The 27666-nt window shown below is 40.5% G+C and overlaps 1 protein-coding gene across 2 annotated transcripts; it reads left to right on the forward strand.

Moving 5' to 3' along the window:
* Positions 1–832: 832 nt before the first annotated feature.
* Positions 833–27549, forward strand: GCFC2 (GC-rich sequence DNA-binding factor 2). 2 transcript variants are annotated; one of them, XM_082049820.1, is made up of 18 exons: positions 833–1233; positions 2287–2394; positions 3668–3823; positions 4479–4697; positions 8700–8779; positions 10269–10384; positions 12436–12622; positions 13551–13674; positions 16355–16433; positions 17626–17738; positions 18481–18680; positions 19392–19545; positions 19822–19943; positions 21158–21234; positions 21955–22021; positions 24797–24943; positions 25293–25417; positions 25729–27549. In XM_082049820.1, exons 1-18 carry the CDS (start codon positions 888–890, stop codon positions 25841–25843), a joined length of 2535 nt encoding a protein of 844 aa, XP_081905946.1. In that variant the 5' UTR covers positions 833–887; the 3' UTR covers positions 25844–27549. The 2 variants fall into 2 exon arrangements, with proteins under 2 accessions (XP_081905946.1, XP_081905947.1); XM_082049821.1 differs by having other exon boundaries at positions 19395–19545.
* The last annotated feature ends 117 nt before the right edge of the window (positions 27550–27666 follow it).

Consider the following 27666-nt stretch of genomic DNA (forward strand, 5'->3'; position numbering starts at 1 on the left):
GAGAGGCTGGTACCAGCTACAGTGCAACGCTTCACCATGCAAAGCAATTTACATCATCCCACCTTCCTCCTGTTCCCAGCCATGAGTTCCCCTCCCCTCGCACCAGCGCTGGCACCTGCAGCAAGATAAACATAAAGAAAACAAAAGGTGCGATTAGTTTTTGACAACAAGCTATGGAATAAGCTTTGTATTTATAATAATTTAGTAATAGAAAGTATATTTATTAATTATTGGTTTATATTATTTATAATTCTGAAACATATATTTATGAATAATTATGCATTGGTAAATATCTATTTTTATTTATCTAATTTACATAGCATATAATAATAGTAAAATATTATCTGTGAAGTAATTATTAATTGTATGGTTATTACAAATTGACATTATTTATAATTTATTTTACATTTTAGACGTTATTATAAATGATCATAAATTATTATCAATTACATATATTACAAATTATTATCAATTACGTATATAACAACAAAACTGTGTAAGTTTCTCCTGTTCTCACAACCAGCAGCGGCAGCACCCACCACAGCGGTCCCCGCCACAAACAGGCCCACAGCCCTCAAAACAAATCCCACTTTTACGCATTTATGATTAATTAATTACCGGCAAAAAAGCCTCCTGCTTTCTACCTACGGGACACCTCCCCTGTCCCCACAGCACCCGCTCCCGCGTCCCCGGCTTCTCAAGGGTTAAACGCGGGGACACGCCCCCTTATCTTCATTGGACAACTGTTGTCCGTGCCCCGCCCACCTCCCGGCGGGCTGAGGCGAGGAGGGGTTTGTGCAAAGTGAGGGCGGAGCTTAGGGGTCGCCGCGCAGGCGCGCAGAGCAGGGGATTCGTGCGGCGGGTCCGTGGCCGGTTCCCCGGGCGGGATGTTCCGCCGGCCCCCGCGTAACTTCCGCGGCCGGCGGCGAGCGGCCTCCAGCGGCAGCAGCGAGGAGGAGCCGCCGGTCACTGCCCCCCCGCCGCCAGCCCGCCGCCCTCCCTCCGATTCCGAGGGCGAGGGGGACCCCGGCAGCGCCGTTGCGTCTCCCGACGAGGGCAGGGCCGGCGCGGCGGAGGGGCCGCTGCCCCCGGAGGAGCCGACGGGCAGCCCCGGGAGCCGGCAGGAGAGTGGAAGAGGCCGAGGGCCGCGCCTCCCAGGAGCTGGGGCCGGGGCCGGGCCGGCGCGGGGGGGAAAGGCGCTGCTGAGCTTCGGTGGGGAAGAGGAGCGGGATGGTAAGAAAACACGCGTAAAAGTACTTTGAAGGTTATGTACGTCCGTGTGCTTTGGGGTGGGAAGCTCGTGATCGTTTTTTAGAACTGGAGAAAGCCAGAGAAAATAAGCGGGGTGTGACTGCACGATTAGGATAGTTAACGATGAGCGAGCTTAAATAACTGAAATGTTCAATTGGCTCTTCCGGGATGTTGCTTTGGTAGTTGGTCACAGAATCATAGAATCATTTTGGTGGAAGAGACCCTCAGGATCATCGAGTCCAACCATAACCCAACTCTGGCACTGAACCATGTCCCTAAGAACCTCGTCTGCATGTCTTTTAAATCCCTCCAGGGATGGTGACTCCACCACTGCCCTGGGCAGCCTGTTCCAATGCCTCACAACCCTTTCCAGGAAGAAATTTTTCCTAATATCTGATCTGAACTTCCCATGGTGAAACTTGAAGCCATTCCCTTTTGTCCTATCACTTGCTACTTGGGAGAAGAGACCAACCCCCTCCATGCTACAACCTCCTTTCAGGTAGTTGTAGACAGCGATAAAGTCTCCCCTCAGCCTCCTTTTCTCCAGGCTGAACAGCCCCAGGTCCCTCAGCTGTTCCTCATCACACTTGTGCTCCAGACCCTTCAAGAGCTTTGTTGTCTTTCTCTGAACTTGCTCCAGCACCTCAGTGTCTCCCCTGTAGTGAGGGGCCCAAAACTGACTCCAGGATTTGAGATGTGGCCTCACCAGCACCCAGTACAGGGGCACAATGAGATAGGTCAGGGCAGCACACAGGATTTACTTTGTGATGGACACAGACTGCAGAGAAATTATACATCTCAACAGTGTGGTGCTGCTGTGTTGGGGAGGCTGAGCTGCAGAGTTTTAAGTTAAGAGGTGGTGAAACTTAAGTCATAAATCCATAAAGCTACTTAGACTTGATGCAGCCAGAACTTCAAAAATGTGAGATTACATGCACTTTATATGTAATAATATACATATATATATGTATGCGCATGTACTGCTGTCTTTGCTGGTGTTACTCAGCTCAGAATAGTTTTGTTTTATCTGTGTAGGTGAAGAACTTTTCAAAATTAAAAAGCCATCCTTCAATGAGGTAACCTTCAGAATTCAAAAGAAGGACAGTGTGTTGCCTGCACAGACAGAAACCGAAGAAAGCAAAAGTAAGTTATTTTTTCAGTTAAATATTTTATGTAATAATTATGAAAATGTATTACAAACTCTGTAAGTGAAGAGTGATGTGCAAATACTGCTGTTAGATATTTCCACTTGTTAATTGAATCCAGGATTAAATTTATACTGTTGCTTTACAGATTTATATTTTTAATCTATCTATGCTGAAATGGTTTTTCGTGTGATCTCGATGAAACATTATCAGAACTTGGAGGCTGTTCTTGAGAAGAGCTGGTTATGCATAATCCCTGTAGTAGCTCAGAGTTAATAAAATTCTGATAAACTTATATCTCAGCATCACTGCTTATTGCTGTCATGTTGCAGTTTGAGCTGAGTTTTTGCATTGATAGGAAACATGAGCTTAGTAGGATTTTGTTTCATAAAACTTAAGGCAAATCTTAAACTTTGTGCTGTTACTGCATTTGAAATATTTTAATTGAATACAGTCAATAGCCTTGATTGTTCTGGTAGTATTCCTAGTCTCATTGAACTATAGTAAGTTTTCTATTGGGATATTTGAGGTGTATGTGTCTTACAAATGTGTCTAAAAGTTCTCTTCCCCTTTATTCCCCTTTTGATATCTCTGTAAATTCACAGTTATACCCTAATCGCTGTGTTAGATAAAAATAAATTAAATTGAGAGGTAATTCCCTTTGACATTATGATTCAGATGAGACAGTAAATTTTGTTTGTAACTTCTTATAAAAGTATACTTCATACTTTTATAAAGGTGACACATTCTGTTGTTCAGTAATCTGATCATTTACTGAAGATGTGTTGGTAGGTGAAATCTGTGTTTTTAAAGAATTCAAATATAATCAGAGACAGGACCTCTACAGTTTAAATAAGGAGTCACTCATTGTTAATGCTGAAAGACAAAACAAACCCACTTCCTCAATACAGTTTATGAAGTCAAGGGAGATGAATCCAAACATACTGTGAGCTGTTCCGATATTAATTGGTTGTCATCTGGGAGCTGATAACATTGCTTTTGTGCTTGTAAATGTGCTCCATGTCTCAGAAGGATATATTAGTTTAGGACTGTCACAGATGCTTTGATTCAAGACAAGGACCAGCTCATAAATGACTATCTTGGAGTGTTGGAAAATTTGACGTGTTTTCATGAGGAGAGGTGGACGTGGATCAGCGACCAGTCTTTGCTTCAGTGGGGTGTAAATAGTTACTGGTAACCAGTTGTGGTGCATCAGATTCCAGCAGCTGAAACTGAAATAATGGATCTTGCTTTCCCCCACCCCGATATAGAAATCTGTCAGTCGGAACCTGGAACTGGGAAGACCAAAGGCACTTGTGAAGAAGAGGAGGAGGATGAAAATTATTCTTCACAAAGTGAGGACGACAACAGCTCAGACTCTGAAAATGAATCCAGCTCTCCACAGAGGAGGGAGGATTTATCACCAGGTTAGTTTCCTGGATTTTTTTTTTTAAAGGAAGTTATTTTGCAACATTGTTTTAAGTATATGACAAGATAAATGAGATGAATCACACTTGGCTTAAATAATTTAAGGTGGAGGCATCTTGTTTGTGTTGAGTCTGGACTACCCTTCATCTGAAAGAATAGCGATGGTTCACCACTATTTTTGGTTGCAGATGTTGTTTGTGTTTCTGTGTTAATTTTGGAAATGGATCAGAAATTATGACAATTGGTTTTGAAAGAAGGGTCGCAAAACCAGTCCTGGTGAACGATGCATAGCTGTCATCATGAGATTACAATTTAAAATCATTTGTGCTGCCTGATTTGTAAACTTTGGATTCCTTTGTAAATTCAATAAGTTTAGTTACCCATCTCTTTTGGGGAAATGAAAAAAAGGACGACAGGCTAGTGGCAATTTATTTAAAAGAAAACAGTTTGAACTTTGTTTTTAGACCAAAACCCACTTCTTAAGGATGCTTTTCCACCTCCTTATATTCAACATGGTAAGCTTAATAGAAAAATATCCTGTATCCTGTATTCAGAATTCTACAGTGATCCTGAACAGTGGTGATTATTGACATTAGGAGTGATGCCAAGTGTTGCTTTTAGACTTCTGCTTAGATTTTCTTTTCTCCAATACAGGTAGTATCCCCAGTGCAGCTTCTATTGATGCTGCTCGCAGGAAATGTCACTTAGCCAGGACCCGGGCTGATTATCTTCCTCTGGATGTTTCAAACAGTCATCAGGTCTCTCAGAGAAGAGAAAACAGTGATTTAGAGAGTGAAGATGAGTCTGATATGAAGAATCTGGATTTTGTTCCTAAAATGAGAACCCTTAGGCAACGGATGACTGAACACATGGGTGAGTTTGTGCCGTTTCTCCCAGTGGTTGTGGCTTTGTTTTACTGGTGTCTGGGCAATTGTAGGACTTGCCCAGTGAAGAGGGCTTTAAACTAGGTTTGAAGGGGGAAGGGATCGAAACTGGGCTCTCCAAAGACGAGATGAAAGATGGAAAGCCCGAATTAAGAGTGAAACCAGCAGCCCACTTGAAGTGCATGTACACTAATGCACGCAGTATGGGCAACAAACAAGAGGAGCTGGAAGCCATCGTGCAGCAGGAAAGCTATGACATGATTGCCATCACAGAAACATGGTGGGATGACTCTCATGACTGGAGTGCTGCTATGTGTGGCTACAAGCTCTTCAGAAAAGATAGGCAGGGTAGGAGAGGTGGAGGGGTGGCTTTGTATGTTAGAGAGTCACTTGACTCTGTTAAACTTGAGGTCAGCAGTGACAAGGTTGAGTGCCTGTGGACCAGAATCAGAGGGAAGTCCAACAAGGCTGACGTCCTCGTGGGTGTCTGTTATAGACCGCCCAACCAGGATGATGAAGGAGATGAATTATTCTACAAGCAGCTGGCAGATGTCTCAAAATCAACGGCCCTTGTTCTTGTGGGGGACTTTAACCTGCCGGATATCTGCTGGGAGCTCAATACTGCACAGAAGAGGCAGTCTAGGAAGTTCCTAGAGTGTATAGAGGACAATTTCCTTCATCAGCTGGTAAATGAGCCTACCAGAGGCAAGACCCCGCTAGACCTACTGTTTACAAACAGAGAAGGGCTGGTGGGAGATGTAGTGGTTGGAGGCCGCCTGGGGCATACTGACCATGAAATAATAGAATTCTCAATACTCAGAGATGCAAGGAAAACCATTAACAAAACCTCTACGCTGGACTTCCGGAGGGCAGATTTTTGCCTATTCAGAAGTCTAGTTCAGAGCATACCCTGGGAAACAATGCTTAAAAACAAGGGGGCCCAGGAGGGTTGGACATGCTTCAAGCAGGAGGTTTTGAGTGCGCAGGAACAGGCTATACCAGTGTGCCGAAAGGCTAGCCGGCGGGGAAGACAACCGGCTTGGCTAAACAGGGAGATTCTGAATGAAATCAGAAATAAAAAGAGACTTTACCAACTGTGGAAAAAAGGGCTGGCTACTTATGAAGAATTTATGGAAATAGCTAGATCATGCAGAAAAAAAATCAGGGAAACAAAAGTGCAATTTGAAGTTAATTTGGCCAATTCTGTCAGGGATAATAAAAAGTCCTTCTTCAAATATGTTAACAACAAAAGGAGGGGCAAGGAAAATCTCCATTCTCTGTTGGACTCTGAGGGAAATATAGTTAACAAAGATGAGGAGAAAGCTGAGGTACTTAATACCTACTTTGCCTCAGTTTTTACCAGTAAGACAGGTGGCCCTCAGGACAACTCATGTCTGGAGGTGGTTGACAGAGATAGGAACCCAAATAGGGCCCTTGTATTCCAGGAGGAAATAGTTGGTGATTTACTGAGCCATCTGGATCCTCACAAGTCAATGGGACCAGATGGGATCCATCCTAGGGTGATGAGGGAGCTAGCAGAAGAACTTGCCAAGCCTCTCTCCATCATCTTCCAACAGTCCTGGCTCACTGGGGAGGTCCCATATGATTGGAAATTGGCCAATGTTACCCCAGTCCACAAAAAGGGCTGCAAAGCTGACCCTGGCAACTACAGGCCTGTCAGCCTGACCTCAGTGCCTGGCAGGGTTATGGAGCAGATCATCCTGAATGGAATCACACAGCACCTTCAGGATGGACAAGGGATCAGACCCAGCCAGCATGGGTTTAGGAGAGGCAGGTCCTGTCTGACCAACCTGATCTCCTTTTATGATCAGGTAACTCACCTGGTGGATGAGGGGAAAGCTGTGGATGTGGTCTATCTGGACTTCAGCAAGGCCTTTGACACTGTCTCCCATAATATACTCCTGCAAAAGCTGGTAGCCCATGGCTTGGACAAGTGTACTCTACGCTGGGTTAAGAACTGGCTGGAGGGCTGGGCCCAGAGAGTGCTGGTGAATGGGGCTGCATCTAGCTGGCGGCCAGTCACTAGTGGTGTTCCCCAGGGGTCGGTGTTGGGTCCAGTCCTATTTAACATCTTTATTGATGATTTAGATGAGGGGATTGAGACCATCATCAGCAAATTTGCTGATGACACCAAGTTGGGAGGGAGTGTCGACCTGCTGGAAGGCAGGAGGGCTCTGCAGAGGGATCTGGACAGACTGGAAAAATGGGCTGATTCCAATGGGATGAAGTTCAATAAGGCCAAGTGCCGGGTGCTGCACTTTGGTCACAACAACCCCCTGCAGCGCTACAGGCTGGGCGCAGAGTGGCTGGAGAGCAGTCAGACAGAAAGGGACCTGGGGGTACTAATTGACAGGAAGCTCAACATGAGCCATCAGTGTGCCCAGGTGGCCAAGAAGGCCAATGGTATCCTGTCCTGTATCAAAAATAGCGTGGTCAGCAGGACAAGGGAAGTGATCCTTCCCCTGTACTCTGCATTGGTGAGGCCACACCTGGAGTATTGTGTTCAGTTCTGGGCCCCTCAGTTCAGGAAAGACATTGAAGTGCTGGAGCGAGTCCAGAGAAGAGCAACAAGACTGGTGAAGGGACTTGAGCATAAGACCTATGGGGAGAGGCTGAGGGAGCTGGGGTTGTTTAGTCTAGAGAAGAGGAGGCTTAGAGGTGACCTCATCACTCTCTATAACTACCTGAAGGGAAGTTCTAGCCAGGTGGGGATTGGTCTCTTCTCCCAGGCAGTTAGCAATAGGACAAGGGGGCATGGGCTTAAACTCTGCCAGGGGAAATTTAGGCTGGATATTAGAAAGAAATTCTTTACAGAGAGAGTGGTCAGGCATTGGAATGGCCTGCCCAGGGAGGTGGTGGACTCGCCGTCCCTGGAGGTTTTTAAACTGAGATTGGACATGGCACTTAGTGCCATGATCTAATAAACGGACTAGAGTTGGACCAAGGGTTGGACTCGATGATCTCTGAGGTCTTTTCCAACCCAGTCGATTCTGTGATTCTGTGATTCTGTGAGTGAGTGCAGCAAGTGGTTTCGCTCCTTGGCAAAAGGCTGTACAGCTGATGCTTGGTGTTTACATGGGACATTAATCTGGTTTAGGTCTCACTAATGTGGTGGTGGAGGATGCTTTGAGAAACATTTGAAATTATTTTTGGCCTTGTTGGCTGCAAAAAAATTGCCTTGTAGGAGGCACAGCATTTAGCGTGAGTCAAGTCGCTGTGGTGTAAGACAAACTGTTTGATGTAAGTTTTTAAAATCCTGCCTCCTGATTCTGGTCCAGTCTTCCCAGTGCTGTCCCTGCATTGATGTTATGGCTGTTCTTGGAAGTGGGGAAAAAAGCCAACAACCCAACCCTTCAGAAGTAAACAAACCTAGTGTGCACAAAACATATGTGGCTTTTCCATTGCTTTTCTTCCTCTTACAGCTGCTTGCAGTTTTGTTTATGAAGCACTGGTTTACCAGAGTTGTAGACTGGTTTTCTTGATTACTTGAAAAGGGGTTAAAAGAAATCTGTAACTGTGAGCTGATTCTGCAATTCTACCTAATGCTAAGGAGATATTTTTGTATCTATAGTAGAGCATACATTTTAGAGCACTCAAGGACTTGCTGTGTGTAATGTCACTGTGTTCCAGTCTAACTGTACTTATACTCTTATTTATATGTATTATACACAGCTTTGCTTTGAGACATGAAAATGAGGTGTTTGTGTTTCTTGTAGTGCAGTAGTAGTTCTCTGACAAACAGTATGTTGGGGGAATTGATATTCATGTGAATTCTACAAATCCCACTAGCAGTTTCCAAACCTTCCTTGCCTTTCTATTTGGAAGACCTCCATCCATGGTTTTTTAATCTTCTGGTTTTTGTATGCATCACATCCCAGTAATGGTGGGGAGAACCATTGTTGCTTTAGAAGAAGGGGAAAAACAGATGGAGGATGTAATTACATCTAATAATGATTGTTTTCACTTCCAGTGGGTGATGAATCAAGTGAAGATGAAGCACAAATGAAGTGGGAAGAACAGCAAATAAAGAAAGCTGTTAAACTATCTCAGGTGACACATGCTTTCCTAACCATTGGAAGATGCTTTTCTGCTTATTGGCAAGAGACCTTGTTTTGGAGTACAGTCATATCTCCTACCTGCCTTCTTGTTAGAGAGGTTTTTAGGAAGTTACACCCTAATTCTTCAGAGAAAATGCAATAAGAAATAGGGGAGGATGATAATGAGAATCTGTAATCTCTGTCTAGCTGTTCAGAAGCAGGATATTGTTGTCTACCTGTATGTGATGGAAGACACTGAAAAGCAGAGGATTAAATTCTGAACCCTGATGTTTTTGCTCCTCTGCAAGGGATCTTGAAAGCAAGAGTATTCAAATAATACGAATGTCAAAAAGTCCCAAAGCAAAAATGATTATTTTATTATGCTAAATTTCTGTTGGGTGATAATCTGAGAGTGCTTTTCGCAGTTCAGCAGAATTCTCTCCCTTTTCTTGGTAAATAATTAGTAAAAATAAACTTTGTGTCTTCACATGAGCTGGAAGTTTTTGTTTCTAGTTTGAATCATGGTAGGAAAATCTAAATAACCAGTTCTTTGCTTCAGAATAGATGGCTGTAGAAACCTTCTGCCTGTTAAATGGGAGTAGTTAGAGGTCTGGGAGAGATTTGCATTTTTCTGCTGCTGAATATCAAATCCACCATGATTGGTGTTCCTGGGTCCTCCATACTAATTTCTGGAAAAAAAGATAATTTCTGCTGTTCAGGAAACTGCAAGAAATTTTAATAGCAGACCTTGTTAGTCATGCACTTGATTGGTTCATCTGCGTGTGCTTTGGCTAGATTTTAATATACAAACTTCTACTGGTTTGGAATGCAAAATGTCTTAATTTAGAAGCTAAAATTCAGTGGAATGCTTTTTTAGTTATAATTACAGTTGAGTTGTCATAATGAAAAATCTGCCTTTTGGCCACTGGCTTTGTCAGAGGGCAATATTCATATTTATTGGGGGAAGGAAATGAGAAAGTGGACTGTGAGAAAATAGAATATTAAATGGCTAATAGGAGGCAAATAATTGATTGTAAATATATTCAGATAGTTTTTGAAAGACATGACATGAGTAAAATCAGATGTTATCATCACTGCTTGGCTGTAGTGTATTTCTACATTTTATGTTAAGAATCTTAATAGTAGCAATCGCAGCTGTCAGTATAGAAGTGTTATGCATTATTGAAAGCTATTAATATTTTTCAGACCAAGACAGCAACTTAAGTGTGCCCTAAATTATGGATTGCTTTGTGCTACTTAGATGTTTATGCACTATATTTTTTTAAGGCAATATATTTGTGCAGTTTTTTTGTACCTTGTTTCCCTTGTTTTTGGTTGTACTTTTCTGTACAACTTTTCCTGTACTTAATTTGAAGATTGAAATATGTATCTTTATATCACATGCCTTGTGTGTTCGGTCAATACATTTTGTGGATCTGTAGAGCTGCAAAGGGAACACGTGTAAATGACGTATTAAAAATTAACACTTAACATTCTTGTAGGAAACTTATGATGATGTTTCCCTGCATAAATCTCGACCAGCTAAACCAAAGTTTGATCCCTCTGTTTCTCTACCGCCTGTGAACTTGGAAATTGTGAAGAAGCGACTGACTGAACGGTAAATGCTGCTCTTATGAACTTGACTTCTGAGTTGTAGGAGTGTTTATCACAGAATGAGAGATGACAGCCTTGAAACCTTATTATTTTTCCAGAGTATTGGAGGACTTTTTTGACTGTTATTTCATGTGTCCTACGGCTGTTACGTTGTCCCATAGAGTGCTACTAATTTTCAACTTTACCTTGCGATGCTTTGTTTTATGGGAGCGTTTGCAGTTTAAGAGTGTTTTATCATCTAGAACTTTAGCGAGTAAGTTAATTTAAACAGCAGCAGCTTTATATGCTTGCTCGTAGTTTTTGCCAGGAGTGTTGGTTCAATATTATATTTGCCCAGCAAGTAACACTTCAACTAGGGCAGAAGAATCTGGCAATCCCAGCCCTCTTATGGTGGTTCCTCTACCAGCTGCAAAAATAACTCAGTATTTTCTAAAGCAGCAGTAAATTCTCTACAGCCTGTTCAGGCAAACTAGAACCTGCCTTGATTTTATTTTTCTTCAGTCATGCACCATGAAGCAGCTGTTCAGATAAGTTTAGACAAGTAATGTTATACAGCTGAAACATAAATATGCGCTATGGACTTGTTCTGAGTTCTCTCCGTATGTGCTTAGCTTTGTGCAGGTCATCATTGACCTGCTTATTTAAAGAGTTGCAACTAAATTGAACTCAGTATTTTTGTGGAATTGTATGCTTTCTTGGCCATATTCACTGAAAGGAATGAGTTAAATGAAGTAGGAATTTATATACAGAATCAAATAAGAAAAGTAGACTAACAAGAGTGGGAAATCTAGTTGGGAAACATGAAGAAGGGGGAACCAGTTTGATGTCAGCTTTATAAATGTATTTAACATGCTAAATGCTGAAATAGCTCTTATTTTAACCCCTAGCACAGTAGAGAACAATGGCTTAGCTCAGTTATTTTCATTGAAAAATGTTTCCTGCTTCAGGGAAGCAAACTAAGTTGTGTTCTGTTACAGGCTTGCTCAAGCTCAGCAAACACTTGGGATATGTAAGGAGGGAAGGGGGGGCAGAAAAAAGGAGAAAGCAAAGTTGTAATATATGTAAATGTTCCCATGCTACTTATCTAATAATTAGTGACAGCTGTAGACGTGAGTTCCTGGGTTTTGTCTCCCAGTGGCAGCAAGAGTCCTCAGTTGGTTTGTATTTAGTAGTGAGTGTGGGGTGAGCGCTCGCAGGTCCTGCTATCCATGCAACTTATATTAAACTAGTATGGATGTGCTTGATGCTTTAAATTGGCTAATTGAAGAAACTTCTAAAACAAAAAAAAATTATGGTTTTAAAAGCAAGCATCCTTTATTGCACATCGGCTCCCATGGGGATCATTCTGCCTAGGGGGTGCTCCGAACAATTCCCAGACACAGGCTATATCTGCACAGATCTACATATTCATTACATTTCCAAGAAATTCTTTGCATATGCATTGCATTCCTTTGTTATTCATCTTGTAACCTGCTTGCACTGGTGTTGCCACCTTATCTTCTGAGAGCAAGGGCATTGTCTCCTAACCTTCTCCTGCTTATCTTGACAAATACCATTCTTGTGACTTAATGCCTAACACCTAACATCTGTGAACCTTATTTGTATTAACTTAGTAAATGCCTAAAATCTATGACCCTTATTCGTATAGATTTATTTTATTACTAATTGCTGATTTTAGGTATCGTGCTGACATGAGCTGTAGTTTTTCCCAGATTGCGTTGGGTAGAATTTGTTTAATGTGTTATCACAAAATCTGGCTTTTTATGTTTTTGGGAAGCATGGTGTCTTGAGGGATCTAAGTAAAATCTCAGTGGCACTTTCAAAACTAGCGTGATGTTAGTGACATTTGAGTCTCCAAAGCATGGTGCTTGTCCACAGCCCATCCTTCAGCAAACACTCGCATGGGTAGATCTTTCAACGCTGCTTAGGTCAAATGCGAATACTATTATTAGCACAGGCAAAGATTTTGTATGTGATTATAATGGGAAAAATGGTTTGGAATGCATCAGCTGTTAAATTGACAATAGTTTTAGTTGTCCGCATATTGTTTTTTAGGATAACGTCCTTACAGGATGTGCACCGTGCCCACCAGAGGGAATATGAAAAGTATATGGAGGACATTGAAAGTTCAAAGATGACTGTCCAGGAGTTAGAGAAGTCTTCGGATGCAGCTCTGAATTATAAATTCTACAGGGCCATGAAGACATATGTAGAAAACTTGATAAACTGTTTGAATGAAAAAGTATGTATATTTTCCTCTTCCTTTTTTTTTTTTTTAGATGGTAAAGGTGCGTTCTGTCAATAAAAGATACAGGGGTTTTGTTTGGAAATGATGGGGGACAGCACTCAAAAATCATTTCTATCAAAAATTTTAATCTAACAGGAAAAAAATATAGGGAAAACAAATCAACCCTCACCTGAAGTGATGATCAAGCCTGACTTGAGCTGTGAGCTCACCTAAATTCTGTTGGATTAACACAAAATGTTATTGGAGAGCGATTTCTGCAGGTTTAGTAACCAGAGTGCACTGAAGTTGAATGAGGGGTGGCACTTAAATTCACTTTGGGAATTTCTCAATGTCTTTACTCAGGGTTACATGAAGTCATGTTAGGTTGAAGTTGGGATTGAGTAAGCAGAGCTCTGTGAGAATTTGTCTACGTTAGTGGCAGCATCTGTTTCCTGAACTGCAAACCTTGTGTATTTAAAGAGATGAAGGTTGGGAGAAGGGGAGGAGCTGCCTAAAGTTGGGCCTCAGTGAATGTAAACTGCTTGTATCCTCTATAGATAGTGCTATCAAATCGAATTTATCTCACTTAATTGCATCACAATTGTGAATTTCTTTATGTAACTTCAAAGAGAACAAGTGTTAGTTAATGAATGCATTTTCTTTAATGGCTAGTGGCTCAAAAGCAAACTAAGTGCACCAATAGTGTCCTGTTGAACCTTTTGTATGAAGTCTTACGTTGTCCTGTGATGAACACCTGACATTTAGGTTGTGTTTTTCAGTCGTATGAAAAAGCCTGGAAAAAGCTCCGATGACCAGGAACATACTTTTTAATTTGTACTACTTTGGTTCTAATTTCATGGCTGTAGTGAAAACACATGGAAACTGTTTTTTGTTAACTCTTTGGGGATTTTAATTAATTGAAAACATGATTACTGTATTTCAGCTGAAAGACATTAATGATGTAGAACTGGCTGTGCATGTACTTCTTCAGCAAAGAGCCATGAGAGTGACGGAACGAAGACAAGATGAGCTGAAAAACGAATCTGCTTATATTCAGCATCTGACAAGTTAGTATGAAGTTAGAAGTTATTTCGTTATTGAGACATTCACTCTTGGAGCAGAAATATAGTTTCCTTTTGGCTTAAGTTTTTAATTTAACTGGCTGAAGGGAAGACAACAAAGTTGTGGTCAATGGGGCAGAGTCCAGTTGGAGGCCTGTATCTAGTGCAGTGCCTCAGGGGTCAGTACTGGGGCCTATATTATTCAATATATTCATCAACGATTTGGATGAGGGAATAGAGTGCACTATCAGCAGGTTTGCTGATGACACCAAGCTGGGAGGAGTGGCTGATACTCCAGAGGCTGTGCTGCCATCCAGAGACCTGGACAGGCTGGAGAGTTGGGCAGGGAAAAATGTAATGAAATGTAACAAAATAAAGTGTAGAGTCTTGCATCTGGGTAGGAACAACCCCAGGTTCCAGTATGTGTTGGGGAATGACCTATTAGAGAACAGTGTAGGGGAAAGGTACCTGGGGGTCCTGGTGGACAGCGGGATGACCATGAGCCAGCACTGGGCCCTTGTGGCCAGGAAGGCCAATGGTACCTGGGGTGGATTAGAAGGGGGGTGGTTAGTAGGTCAAGAGAGGTTCTCCTTCCCCTCTACTCTGCCCTGGTGAGACCACATCTGGAATATTGTGTCCAGTTCTGTGCCCCTCAGTTCCAGAAGGACAGGGAACTGCTGGAGAGAGTCCAGCGCAGGGCAACAAAGATGATGCAGTGGAGCATCTCCCATGTGAGGAAAGGCTGAGGGAGCTGGGGCTCTTTAGCTTGGAGAAGATGGGACTGAGGGGTGATCTCATTAATGTAATACGTAAAGGGTGAGTGTCACAAGGATGGAGCCAGGCTCTTCTCGGTGGCAACGAATGATAGGACAAGGGCTGTTGGGTTCAAACTGCAACACAAAAGGTTCCACTTAAATTTAAGAAGAAACTTCTTCTCAGTGAGGGTGACAGACACTGGAACAGGCTGCCCAGGGAGGTTGTGGAGTCTCCTACTCTGGAGACATTCAAAACCCGCCTGGACGCCTTCCTATGTAACCTCATCTGGGTGTTCCTCTCCGACAGGGGGATTGGACTGGATGATATTTCAAGGTCCCTTCCAATCCCTAGCATTCTGTGATTCTGTCATTTCCACCTTTGATTTCCTTTCCCCTTCTCATTGTCAGTAGGTTTGCTCTACCATACCTTAATTGAAATCCTTACCTCAGGAAGGTCCATGGTACTCTTTTTGTCTGGTTTAGTAGTTGATATAACATGACCAAGTACTTTGTCAATTTTTAGTTATTCAACTCAGCACTTTCCTATCAATATTTAAAAAGAAAAATTGAGTGAGTTTTTAGTAGGTATTTAGTTGGAGAAAGCTTGCTGATGGAGGATTCTGTGAACTTCTGAAAAAGCAGCATTTACTTGGCAACATCACTTTTATGTGAGTGTCTTCAAGGTTATGTGTGTGCTCAGAACTGAGATTTCAAACTAGGAGGTGATACGTATGTGAAGGGAAGGGCACGAAGGAACAAGCCTCTTTGTGTAAGGGTTTTATCTGAAACAATACCGTGACTTTGTAGTTACCGTAGGAAAAATGATGACAACTTTCTCATATTTTCTTTCCACACCAATGTGTTGTTTGTGTGCAGTGTGAATCTTTAGCTGCTGCCTATAAAAACAAACCAAACCTCCCAAACCAAACTCTTTAAAACTGTTTAGGCAAAACTAGGAACAATATGCTTGGAGCTGCTGGGTACAGATGGAGGCCAGATGTACCAGTTTCTGGTAACTACTAATCATACAGTTCTGTTTTCTCACCACATGGGATAAACTGCTGATTAGAGAGTGCTGGCAGCCTGTACAGTTTTGTAATGTGGTGTAGTGGGCTGACAGCAGCTGTTCAGAAGGAAAGGTTAATGCCATAATAGTTGCCTTTAAAATGATTTTAATTCTAGCTCATTACAAACTGAGAGTGTACTTGGGTATTTAACAGTGCTTGTAATTACTTTTTATGTTCCTAGTTGTATTTAATATAGTGGAAAGGCTGTTTCTTCTTCTGTGGTAATACTTCAGTAGTAGCATGCTTTTCTTTTTGGCATGTTGTGCAGGTATCAGCCAGCTTATAGTGATACAAATGAATGGTCTAACTAGAAAATGCTTCTAATTTCTATTTCTGTGTTGGATTCAAGAGTTATAGTGGAGTAGCTGGGGTCACACAGTCAGTGACTATTCAGCAGGAGACAATGAGGAGCTGACTGGTCTTGAAATCTAAATGCAGTGATTTTTTTTTTTTGAGTAGTGTAATTTCCACTACAATGTTGGAACTGAACCTCAGAAGTTATTTATTACATGGATGCATTTTTGACATACAGATAAATCCCTACACTTGCCTTTCCTATGGCTAAGAACCTGCTGTGGAAGGCACAGACTTCCTTTTGAAGGCTTGGGGAGCAGTGAGCGTTGACTGGAGTGTCAACAAACTCAATTTTTCATCAATTGCTGCAAGGGAACACGCATGTCTGACTACATGCAGTTAACAAGTAATATGTACTGTGTGTTAATCTGGAGACTGTTAGAGTTTTGATTAGGAGGTTTGATTGTTTTCAAAATGAAGCATAGAAGGAGAGTCAGTGTTTCCTTATTGGGAAAGTAGGAACTTGAGAATCATACCATTTTGGTTTTGGCTGTTTCTGTCTTCTGATAGGTGGGAATGACAGACCGACTAATGGTGGATTGGAAGGCGATGAGAAGACACAGCTTTGGGAAATGTGTGAACATCGAAGGTAGGTATTGTATACATACACTTAACTCTGATGAACATACTGTATACTGGCTGTCATTGATGTGGTAATGAACGTAAACCTAAATGAGATTATTCAAAAAGTAAGTATTTGCTTTCCAAAACTCAAAGTACTTGGTGAACATCTGTTTGTTAATTACCTTCTCTTTGTGTTGATTCGAATCTGAATGCTGGTAGATCTTGTTATTTTAAATTAACAAGTCTTAAGTGAGGCTATTCATGAAACTATATGACAAACGTTTTCTCTCTTGTAATAATAAATAAAATTATGGCCTTATACAGAAATATACATTTGTATTATTGTGTACGTAGCAAAACGTTAAGCAGTATTGCTGCTGCTGGGAGCGGTGGTGGTGAGTGAAGCAAAGCAATATCTGGCTTCTCCTGTGCTGTCAGTATAGGCCAGATACTACATTTTGCATATTATAGTATTCAGAGATTGGTACTTTTTTTTTGTCATTGTTTGTTTTTTTGAAGTTATTGGGAGCTTTGAAAGGTTTTCAGTTCCCTTGGTGTCTCAACCCATAACTGTACTTGGCTAGAACTTCAGCATTTTAGTGGATGAAAAATTATACAATAAAAAATTCCACTTGAGGCAATTAATTTTTATGCTACTTGATGTAAATAACCATATGAAATTATTTCTACATATCATTTTCATATCATATATAATTTTCGTATGGCAGAGATGCAAGCTGTTGGTTTTGCAGCCTGTTACAGTTCTTGGTGTCATGGTAATAGCTTTTTGAGCCCAGCTGGCACTTGGGTGCTGTCACAATTTTGATGTGATCCAGAACTGAGACGTCAGACTGAGAGCTCAGTTGTTTCCTGTACAGTAAAACTGTCAGAGACAGCGTCCAGTACCATGCTGGATGTTTAGTGTTCCAGGTGCGATGAGTTATTCACCTCGTCAGAAGGAATGAGGTGAAGTTAAAGGTTATTACATGGTTCATAGCGGTGATCAGAGACATTTATGTCAGTTCCCAAAGCCTCCCCATCTTCCACAGCTTCTGTGTCCTGGTTACACAGTTACTACCGGTCCCTGATTGCATTTTCTTAGGGTGTTGGTCTCAAAGCTTGGTTTTGGTACATTTTTTGAAGTTGGATTATTTTTCATTAAACTTCCTTCTGCATACAAGGGGAGGATAACTCATCTAGTTCATTACAAAATACAGGACTCGCAGACGGCAAGCGAGAGAGTGTTCGGGAGAAGCCGATCACCACGAGGGCATGTCGAGCGATGATGAGCTGACTTCGATAGAGGCAACCGAGTTCCAGAAGAGCAAAGGTTGGTGACAGCCTTACTGTCATGTCCTACAACAAAATCTCCTTCTGATATATTTTTTAATTATTATTATTTTTTTTTAGAAAGGTGAAGAGATACTTCATTTGAGATATGTATTCTTAGTTACACAGTGCAGAATAAAAACGCATTCAGACAGTTCCTACAAGTGACTTGGGAAGATTAGATGTGTGGTTGTAGCTTTCCTTTGGCATGAGTTACTGTGGGCTGGCATTACACATCACTATTTCAGCTGGAAGTAAGTTCTCCTAGTTTATGCCAAAGCTGATCCAACAGTACTTGATGAAATGCTACAATGCATTTTGTAGAATCAGTTAGTTTTCTGATGACAAGGTGAATTAAAAGTTGATGTTTTAATCGTCTTGAATGAGTGGATGAAGAGGAGCAGGGAAGGCATAATACCTTTCCTCTGGATAGCAGCAGCAGGTGTTTCATGTCTGCAATCTTGCCACTGTGGTGTGAATTTTGAAACAGTGGTTGTATAAATCTATGGAATAGATCATGAGAAACTTGCCTTGTCTGGTCTTCTGACAATATTTCTTTCTGAAACTGGATTTTCCAGGGAGCCAATTTTAAAACCTGCTTCCGTGTTAGGTGTCTCAAAGATAAATAACAAATGCAATTATCATACAGATATTTCTTATGTCCTATAGGTATATAAACTCAGTTTATGCCTCAATAAGTTCTGTGATTGTTTCTTTTTATTCCCAATGAATATTATCCATAGATAACGTTTTAGAGGATAGTAGGAAAATCTTTGAAGATGTACATGCAGATTTTTGTGACATCAGAAAAATCCTGTTGAAATTCCAGGAATGGAAAGAGAAGTTTCCTGACTCTTACTGTGATGCTTATATCAGTTTCTGCCTACCTAAGCTATTAAATCCGTTGATCAGAGTTCAGCTAATAAATTGGAATCCTCTTGAGGTAGGTGCATCATTTGGTTTCATTTCCTTAAAAAATTGTGTGTGTGTTTGTGTATTAATATATGGGTGACCCCTGTGCTTCTGGGTATTGCACTGTAGCGGTAGCTCTAGTCAGTAAAGCCTGTTGTGGACTGAACCATCTTTGCAGACTTTTTTACCCTTATTTGTCTTTGTTAATTGGTGACTTGTGTGGCTATTTCTGGCAGCTCAAAGCATGTCTGAGCAAAGGCTGTTTGCAGGGAAGACTTCTGCATGGGAACTCTGTTACATGGACTGTAGGGATGTTCCAGAACCCAGGATAAGTATGTGAACTAGAAGGAGAAAGTCCATCATTTTAATCTGTATTAATATGAAGAATGAGATGTAGTTCATCCTATGCATAGCACAATGCATTAGAAAATAATAGGAATACTGTTGGTCTCAGAAATTGAAGCATGTGGTTGGAATCTTCTTAGCTTTCTCCTTTGCCCTTACCTCCAGCCACTTTTGCAACAGCCCATGTAAAAATAAATTATTCTCTTGAGTTCTTTGAAGACAATTAGACAATCCCATCCTTTACATTCAGCCTTTTCCTGACTGGCTGTTTTGGTCTGTTCAGTGATGAAGGGAGGTCTGAAGTTGAGAATTGAAGTGGTATCACTGGATGCATTTTTGCATGGAACTTTTCTCTCAGTCCTGACCAGGTGAATAACTAACAGGAATGATATTTCAGCAGAATTGTACAGAGTTGGAAGAGATGCCTTGGTTCAGAGCTATAGAAGAATTCAGTGATGCCAAAAATGTATCTGAATCAAAAAGGGACGATGATCCTGATCAAGAAGTTTTGCCAAGAGTGATTGGAAAAACTATTCTTCCAAAAATTACAGGTACAGTAAGATTGTCTTGAAAATGTTCACTGCAGCTTGGCAATCAAGCCTTAAATAAAAGTGCTAGATATCAAATAATGTTAGTTATGTAATGATGCTCCAGGATGTAGTGATTATGTAGTTCCACAGAGTGAGCCTAAAGTAGCCTCTTCTGAAGATTATTGTGAGAGGTTTAGCTTTTTATATGTTTATTTATATTACATTGTAATGCCTTGAAACTGGAGTGGGTAACCATTGTATATTGTGAATGAAATTAATTATTGGGTTTTTTTCTAGCATTTGTGGAGAATATGTGGGATCCTTTATCCACTTCACAGACAAAGAACCTCGTACAGCTTTGCCGTAACATCTTTGAAAAAAAAGCTCTTTCCAAAAGTGAATGCAGTCGAGCAAAAGAGGTAAAAGCTTCTGTGGTACTGGGGAAAGGAGAACTCGATCCACTGCATGAGCTTTATGTGTGCGCTCATATGGGCACTTAAAACATCATCCTGAATTTGTTTGGTTCTGATTACTTGTTTGTTTTATCACTTTATATCAAGAAGATTTAACTGTTGAAGATGCTGGGACACTCTTGAGGCAGAAATTAGTTGCTGTTCCTAGAAAAATTCTGCCTGTATCTATCAAAAACCTGATCTAATCTTGCTTCACTTGAATAACAAAGATTAGAATTTAGATTTGCATTTAATTGTTTTCACATTGGAGGTTTAAATGCTAATAATGCTCCAGTGTTCAACTCCTTAAGCTTTTCTTTATAAAGTAGATCTAGAATTTTCAAATTTGAAAATCCCCAAAGGTTAATTAATTGTCTAGGGGAAGGACTACTTCATAATCTGAGCAATCTTTTAATAATTACTTTTATACACATAGTCACTCTAGCATGCCCTTCTTCAGCTTGGTTTGAGATCTATTCTGATGGAAATCTGGAGGTTTATCAAGTATAAAACTGGTGAAATCAGTGGATATTTAGTCAAGTGGTACAACTGACTTTAGCCAAGATGCTGTTTGTACAGAAAGTAAACCAGAACTTTAGTTAAATTGAAAACAAAAAAAGAGGCTTTAAAGAAAATGTAGGTGGCAATCTGTGGCACCTGAAGGGATGTTACCTAAAAACACATACTGTCCTAGCTATGGTGATTTTTTTTTACGTAGAATTTCACAGCTTTTTATGGATATTCTTTGTGCACAACTTATTTTGTTGTTAATCTATACAGTTTTCTTACTGCCTTGCAAATTAACATGCAAAAAAAGCCTCACTTAGGAACATAAGTTCATCTTAAAAAAGAAAAATCTTCTGGGTTAACCTGTAAGCAATTACAGTTGTGCTTTGTTTGCTCTTTTTAAATATATTCATGGTCTCAGTGTTTATTGTATACAAGTGGCAACTGTACTTAGCTCTAATTAACATATTGCACTTCTAGATGAACAAATAAGTTGTTATAAATGGAAGATGAAGTCATTCTTGTGAGGACATGCTGCTTTTTGAGACCTGGTCTAGTGGAAGGTGTCCCTGCCCATGGCAGGGCGGGTAGAACTAGATGATCTTTTTAAGGCCCCTTCCAGCCCAAACCATTCGATGATTCTATGATGCATTAATAATTCCTTTTTTTAATAGGATTTGGTGAACATGGTTGTTCTAAGAATGAAGAAATCTGTAGAGGAAGATGTGTTTATTCCTCTGTATCCTAAAAGGTAAGGTGACTCTGGGACTTTAAAACAAATTTCTGCACCTTCTTCCCCACACATGTAGCGGAAATATTGTAGATATCCATTCACAGTTAGTGGAACAACCATGCCTTCTACTCTTTTATTAATAAAGGAAAGGTTATAAAGCCTTATTTGCATTTATGAACTCTTTCTAATAAGAGTAACTCCACTGTCATAATGTTTTTTGCTTCTGTAACCAAAAGTTTTCCAGTATATGAGATCCACAATCTGGTTTTAGCAGAGCAACTTATATCTGTGTTAGTTTAGGTGATCTGGTGTCACGTATGTCTGTCCCCTGATCCCTCCTGTCATTCCTAAAAGAGTTTGTGTTGTTGATGCTTTTTACTGGACACTGTTTTGAAGACGGGAATGAGTAGGAGTCTGCAAGATAGGGGGTTAAGATACATCTAGGAGAGAAGCTTTACAAAAGCTGCTGTAGGATGTTTGGTTCTAAGTAATGCTGTTTTGACCTGGATCCATAAAATGTGTTGTCTTTATTGGAAATTATTTCATAGTAGTTATGTTATAACGTGTTAAAATGGACAGCTTTTTTCGTAGACCATTATTCTGGCTGTGGCTGTCACTGCTGAAAGAATGCCAGAATTATTCATCAGTATCTGAGAGATTAATTGTCTGTTTATCTTTGGAAAGCAAACAAATAAAAGTCCTTATTTTGCCTATTTTTTTTCTTCTTTTCCTGACTAGCGCTGTGGAAGACAAATCATTACCATGTTCAAAATTTCAAGAAAGAAGATTTTGGTCAGCTTTTAAGGTAGATAAGATATACCTGTCTGTTTTGTTGTTGTTATTGTTGTTTTTTTCTTTGAGATCCATTTTAGTGAAAAAATATTTTGCCGTCAGGAAATATGTCTTCTGGCAAGTCTGATTCCAGGGAGATTAATACATTTTTATTAGGGTTGATAACAATTTTTCTCGGTGAAGGATGTGTTTGCTGTGCAGCCTGCATGTGATGATTTAAGAATGAACTCTAAGGAACACTTTATTTCTGTGTACCCAACTGGTACATCTTCTGCAAGAGGCTTTGATCTGACCATCTGTTCCTGCTGGTTCATTTTTTTCCTTAGTCAGCCAGGCCCGTTGGCCTTACTTCATATTAATTAGTCATTGCTGCTCTGCTATTAATAACAGGTTGTCACCCGACACTATGGGGACAGAGAGGTTTTTTGGGGGGATCCTGGGCAGAATGATGATGACACTAAGTCAACAGAATTGTATGATCAGCATAGTGCCTTATGATCAGAGTGGCACAGGATTTTTATAATCAGAATCAATGTAGCACAATTTTGTAAGAAGCACAGCACAGAATTTATAGCGCAGCTAATTTGTGGTTCCCAGTCATCTGCACCTTCTGCAGATTGGGTCAAACCTTAGTATTTGGCTTGCAGTATCAATAATAAAACAGTCATAATCTTGACTCGAAACACATAAAAGAAGATGAGTCAGTCTTCACAGGAAGCAGAGGATGGTGGAGGTGTCCATGGTCACCAGTGGGGCTCACGAGTCTCGCTGTCCAGCAGCAGTTCTTGGACTTGGAACTGCTTGATTTTATAGACAGTTCTCTGTGTGCTGTTATGTTTCCCTCTTCTGTGAGGGGTCAGCACCACCAGGTGCCTGGGACCTTCGAGGCTGGTAAGGAGGGGAGTAGCCAGCCTGGTGCCCAGGAATCTTGAGGGCGACAGGAAGGGGAAGAAGAAATCTGTTTGGTTCATCTACTTGGTGCACAGGAACATCATGGACTGATGCCGAGGGGAAAGGGGCCTAATATATGACCAGCTTGGTCACAGAGAATGGCTATTTGCCTTATAAAATGATGTTAGTTATGCAAACCCTCATAGAATCATTTTGGTTGGAAAAGACCCTCTGGATCGGGTCCAACCATTAACCTAACCCTGCCAAGTTCACCTATAAACCATGTCCCCAAGAACCTCATCTCCTCATCTTTAAACACCTCCAGGGATGGTGACTCCATCACTTCCTTGGGCAGCTTGTTCCAATGCCTGACAACCCTTTCCATTAAGAAATGTTTCCTAATGTCCAATCTGAACCTCCCCTGGTGCAACTTGAGGCCATTTCTTCTTGTCCTATCACTTGTTACTTGGGAGAAGAGACCAACCCCCTCGATGCTACAACCTCCTAGGTGTAGACAGTGATAAGGTCTCCCGTCAGCCTCCTTTTTTTCAGGCTGAACAGCCTCTGTTCCCTCAGCTGCTCCTTGCTCAGTCTGTCTCTTGACTTGTTGTCACATCACTTTTTCTGAAGTGGAGGCGTGAATTCAGTCACCTCCTGGTAAAAAGTTAACTCTTGGCACCTACTTAAAGTAGTGTAACTCATCTCTGCTTCAAACTTCTCTTTGGCACAGGGACCCACTTCCATTGTCCAGCCCCCCATTCATGCTATCAAACCCCATTTTTCAATACAGGTCACCATCTTCACATTGCTTATTAGGAATGGCCTCCAAACCATGGCCAGGAATTGTGTGGAAAGATACTAATTGGGCTGGGTGAGAAGTGAGCCAGGGACTCTTCCAAGACAAAAGTACAGATGATGGAAGTTCCATGTTTGTATCCCAGTATTGCCAACCTTGCCTAGTGTAGATGGATCGTGTTGCTCAAAACATGCTGCTTTTTTACTGTGCTGTGTGCTTTCCTGATTAATGCTGGCCAGTGGAAGCACTCCTTTCTCTTTGATATATTTTTTTAGCCATTCATGCAGTTAGAGGGAAGTGTCCCATCAGATAACCCAGGGAAACGTGCAAAAGGTTTTTGAATTTGAGTGCTTTTTGACGGGTGACTGCAAACATAGCAGGTTGTATGTCTGTGAGGGTAAAACACCTTGAGGTTAACAGTTACCTTAAAATTAACCTTTTCTGAGTTAAGGGAGAAAATAGTCATGTTCTTACATCAGACTAAAAAATGGCAACAATTACAAGGATTTCTAGTGATGGGTTAACAGAGGCGAACTCTCAGTATGTAATAATACTGAGATAAATTAAAAAAATAAAATCTTTGTGCTGCTATGAACTGTCTTATACGTAGCAGGTCTAGTAAATCTTTTTATTTCTGTGTTGGATTCTCTGCAGTTTCGCTTAGAATTGGATGCCACTTGTTCTTGGTCTGTATTGGTTGCAGGGGGAGTGTCTTAAATACTCTTTCCTGCTTCCGGGCTTTCAGATTTGACTGCTGGCTCCTCTGTGAAAAGAATGAAACATGGTTGTCTTCTGTACTTAGTAAATTGTTAACCTATTAGAAAGGTAAAATGCTCTTCCCAACCTTGGGAGGTCATGTATACACATATCAGTGGACAGTTCATACGCACATGTAAAATTAATGGTCATACTTGATTACTTACTATACACAGCTTATTAGTGGGTAAGTGACAGTAAGTTTGGAGACTGTGAATCCTGGGTCTTGAGTACTTAAATTGGTTGGACATAATTATCATTTTGTCTTTATCTTATATAAAATTGTAATATTGTGTTTTAGTGCACTTGCAGCCACCAGGTAAATGTTGTTCTTAATTCCTGCAGCTGCTCTCCAATGTTCTTCTTTGGGACGGGATTGTACAAGAAGATACAGTCCGTGATTTGGGACTGAGCAAGCTGCTGAATCGTTACCTTCTTCTGAACCTCTTAAACACACCACCAGGGCTGGATAATATAGAGAAGTGTAAAAAGGTAAAAGATAACATGTACATTGGAAGAGGGCATATGCCAAAATTTATTTTCCATGAAGAGGGGTCTAAACTGAAGATGGAATACTAAAAAAAAAAAAATAAACAATGCCTGGAAGTTTTTAATTTTTTATGATCTCAGTGCATAAAAACATTTGAGAGCAAATATTGGTCCATAAGTTCTTAAGAATAACTACTTGTAGAGGTAATCAATCTTGGTTTCAAAGAACAAACACGCTGCTAATAATGACTGAAGATCCCCAAAAGAGAAGTCCCCATCAGAAGTGATATGACTTGATTATACTGGATGACTTTTATTTTTTAAACGTTCCAAATATTTTTTGGGCGAACAGGTGGTAGTGTCCTTCCCAGAAAGATGGTTCCAAGATCTTAAAAGTGGATCAACTCTTCCCGAGTTACGGAACTTCTGCCAGCACTTGCTGCAGTGTGCGCATGCGCTACACAAGAACAACCACAGGTAATTTTCCTTGGGATTCAAGCACTTCCTCATATACTTTGTGTTAAATACTTATCAAATTGCCTAAGCCTCACGTATTGGACACTTTCAAGGATGTTCTAGTCACATACAGATAGATAAAACAAAAGACGGAGTTTGTAATGCCAAGGAGTTCTTCTGCAGTTCTGGTTTTATGTGATAGTTTGGGGTGCTAGATGTAGCCAAGGAGAGATACTCAACTCTTTAAAATTAATAAACATGAAGTGTTCTGAAGTCAGGTACATAAATGTGTTCTATATCACATTTTTCTTTATTTTCATTTTATTTTATAGTAATGAAACAAAAGAAGTTCTTCTCCTTCTGGTGAAAGTCAAAGCTCTGCATATTGTTGAAGACTTCATTGAAAAGCACAAACTTGAACACCTTAAATTGATGATTGGGAAATAGAAATTTTTGAAGCATCACTTACATTACTGAGACAAGCCTGATACTCACACTGAAGCAGTTCTAATATGCAATTTAATTAGTGGATCCTACCTACTCAAAGATGCAGTGGTAATCACTGTCTTCTTGTTAAATACTTGAGGAGTTTTTGTTTGTTTGTTTTTTTGTTTTCCCAAATGTCTTCTATTGAAATGTCTTCTACTGCCATCTACTCCTAGGTTAAGGATTCTCTTTAGAAGTTACAATTGTCAAAGTGATGTTTCAGGCATTCCAAAACTTATGACAATGCTTGATTGCTTTACCCTTTTGGAAAGGTTCCTGTAAAGAACGGAAGTGCCTGTGAAGTTTATCACTGCTAGCAAGTAGATACCTTTACCAGCAATTTTCAGTATTAATTGCAAATATCACTGACTCAGGAGTCATTGAGCTCTTCTGACTTGTGGTCCACAGTGATTTTTTTGGTAGGGTTATTTTAAGCCATCCCTGATGAAAAAGAATTCGTCACATGCAGGAGTTTTGACCCTGAGACAGGAAGAAGGGAAGTGACTGTGCAGATGAGGAGTTGGATGAATGTTTATTGATGGTAAATGAGGTTCAGTGAGGTAAGAAGTTGCACAAGAGAACATCTGGGGAAAAGCAAACACATTGTGAAGATGATGTCAGATGGGTATGGTTTGGCACCCGGTACATATGGAAACCATGTGCACAGAGCTGGAGTTGTCACATGTCTCACTTTATTAGACTGTTAATACCAGACATCTTGATCATAAGTACAAGAACAACTTGAGTTCCCTTCTAGTAACTGACACTCTAGGACAGTCTGCCTTTTGCTTCCCAGTAAGATCTACTGAACCTTATTTCATAATCCCTTATTAGATTTCTAATGTTTTATAACTTTGTATATTTGCAATAAATATTGTTATAGAATAACAAGGATGCTTTACTGTAGAAACTGTAGTGTGTCACAGACTCTTTATGTTTACTTGTGAATATTTCTCCAGAATCTTCTGGGACTAGAACGTAACTCTTTGCAGACTTAATCCCTGTGATTTCTTTTATATTTTAAGTTAAAAATATATTTTTGTAAAGTATTTTAATTGTAAATAGCTTTGATCAGTCTTACAGACAGAAGATGACATTTAAAATAATTGTTTTATTTTGAAAATAAAGTAAAAAATATTTTGCTGTGTTAATGAATCCTACAGTTCAATTATTTAATATGTAACAAGAATGTTATTAGAAGTATGAAGGAAAACCCTCAGACACTATTAGTTTATTACCTTTTGGAGTTATGTTGCAAATCCTGCTTTCTAATAATGGTGAATTTCTGTTGCTTTTCCTCTCAGATGCAATAGCTGATCAGCAATCACCACAAGCTCACGACCTCACTGCTTTTCTACTGCTTTGTCTCACCCCAGCTAAAGGTCTCCTTTGAAGCAACCAGCTTTCTGCTGTTATAAAAATGGAACAGATGTTCTATCACAATTTAGCTCTGTGGATGTTTTTTATTTTTCTGGTAGAAAGGTTACTTGTAATGACTTGTAAGCATGGGAAGGTGGCTACCACTTGAGCTCAGAGCCCTTTGTGTGCTTCTACTATGGAGATAGTTTTACGAAACCTGCTGTTCCAGAATTGAGAACCTACTTGGACACTGAGTGCTTCTTCATGCATCTTACACCAGTTCGTGTGATTTGGCTTAAACTGGCTCACTTCTTCAAACTGGGATTTCAGAGCATTTGTATCTGCTGCTCTGTTGACAGATGGGTATTACTGCTCTGTTACTGAGTGTCCAAAGGACAATGAAGCTGGTGAAGCATCTGGAGCAC

The sequence above is a fragment of the Streptopelia decaocto genome (genome assembly GCF_964273445.1).
Source record: "Streptopelia decaocto genome assembly, chromosome: 3".
In the NCBI taxonomy this organism is placed as follows: domain Eukaryota; kingdom Metazoa; phylum Chordata; class Aves; order Columbiformes; family Columbidae; genus Streptopelia; species Streptopelia decaocto.

Coding starts and splice junctions, on each gene's coding strand:
- GCFC2 (XM_082049820.1), top strand. CDS start 888: ATGTTCCGCCGGCCCCCGCGTAACTTCCGCGGCCGGCGGCGAGCGGCC. Junction 19,546..19,821: donor TATTCTTCCAAAAATTACAG/GTACAGTAAGAT, acceptor GTTTTTTTCTAG/CATTTGTGGAGAATATGTGG. Junction 22,022..24,796: donor GATTTTGGTCAGCTTTTAAG/GTAGATAAGATA, acceptor TAATTCCTGCAG/CTGCTCTCCAATGTTCTTCT.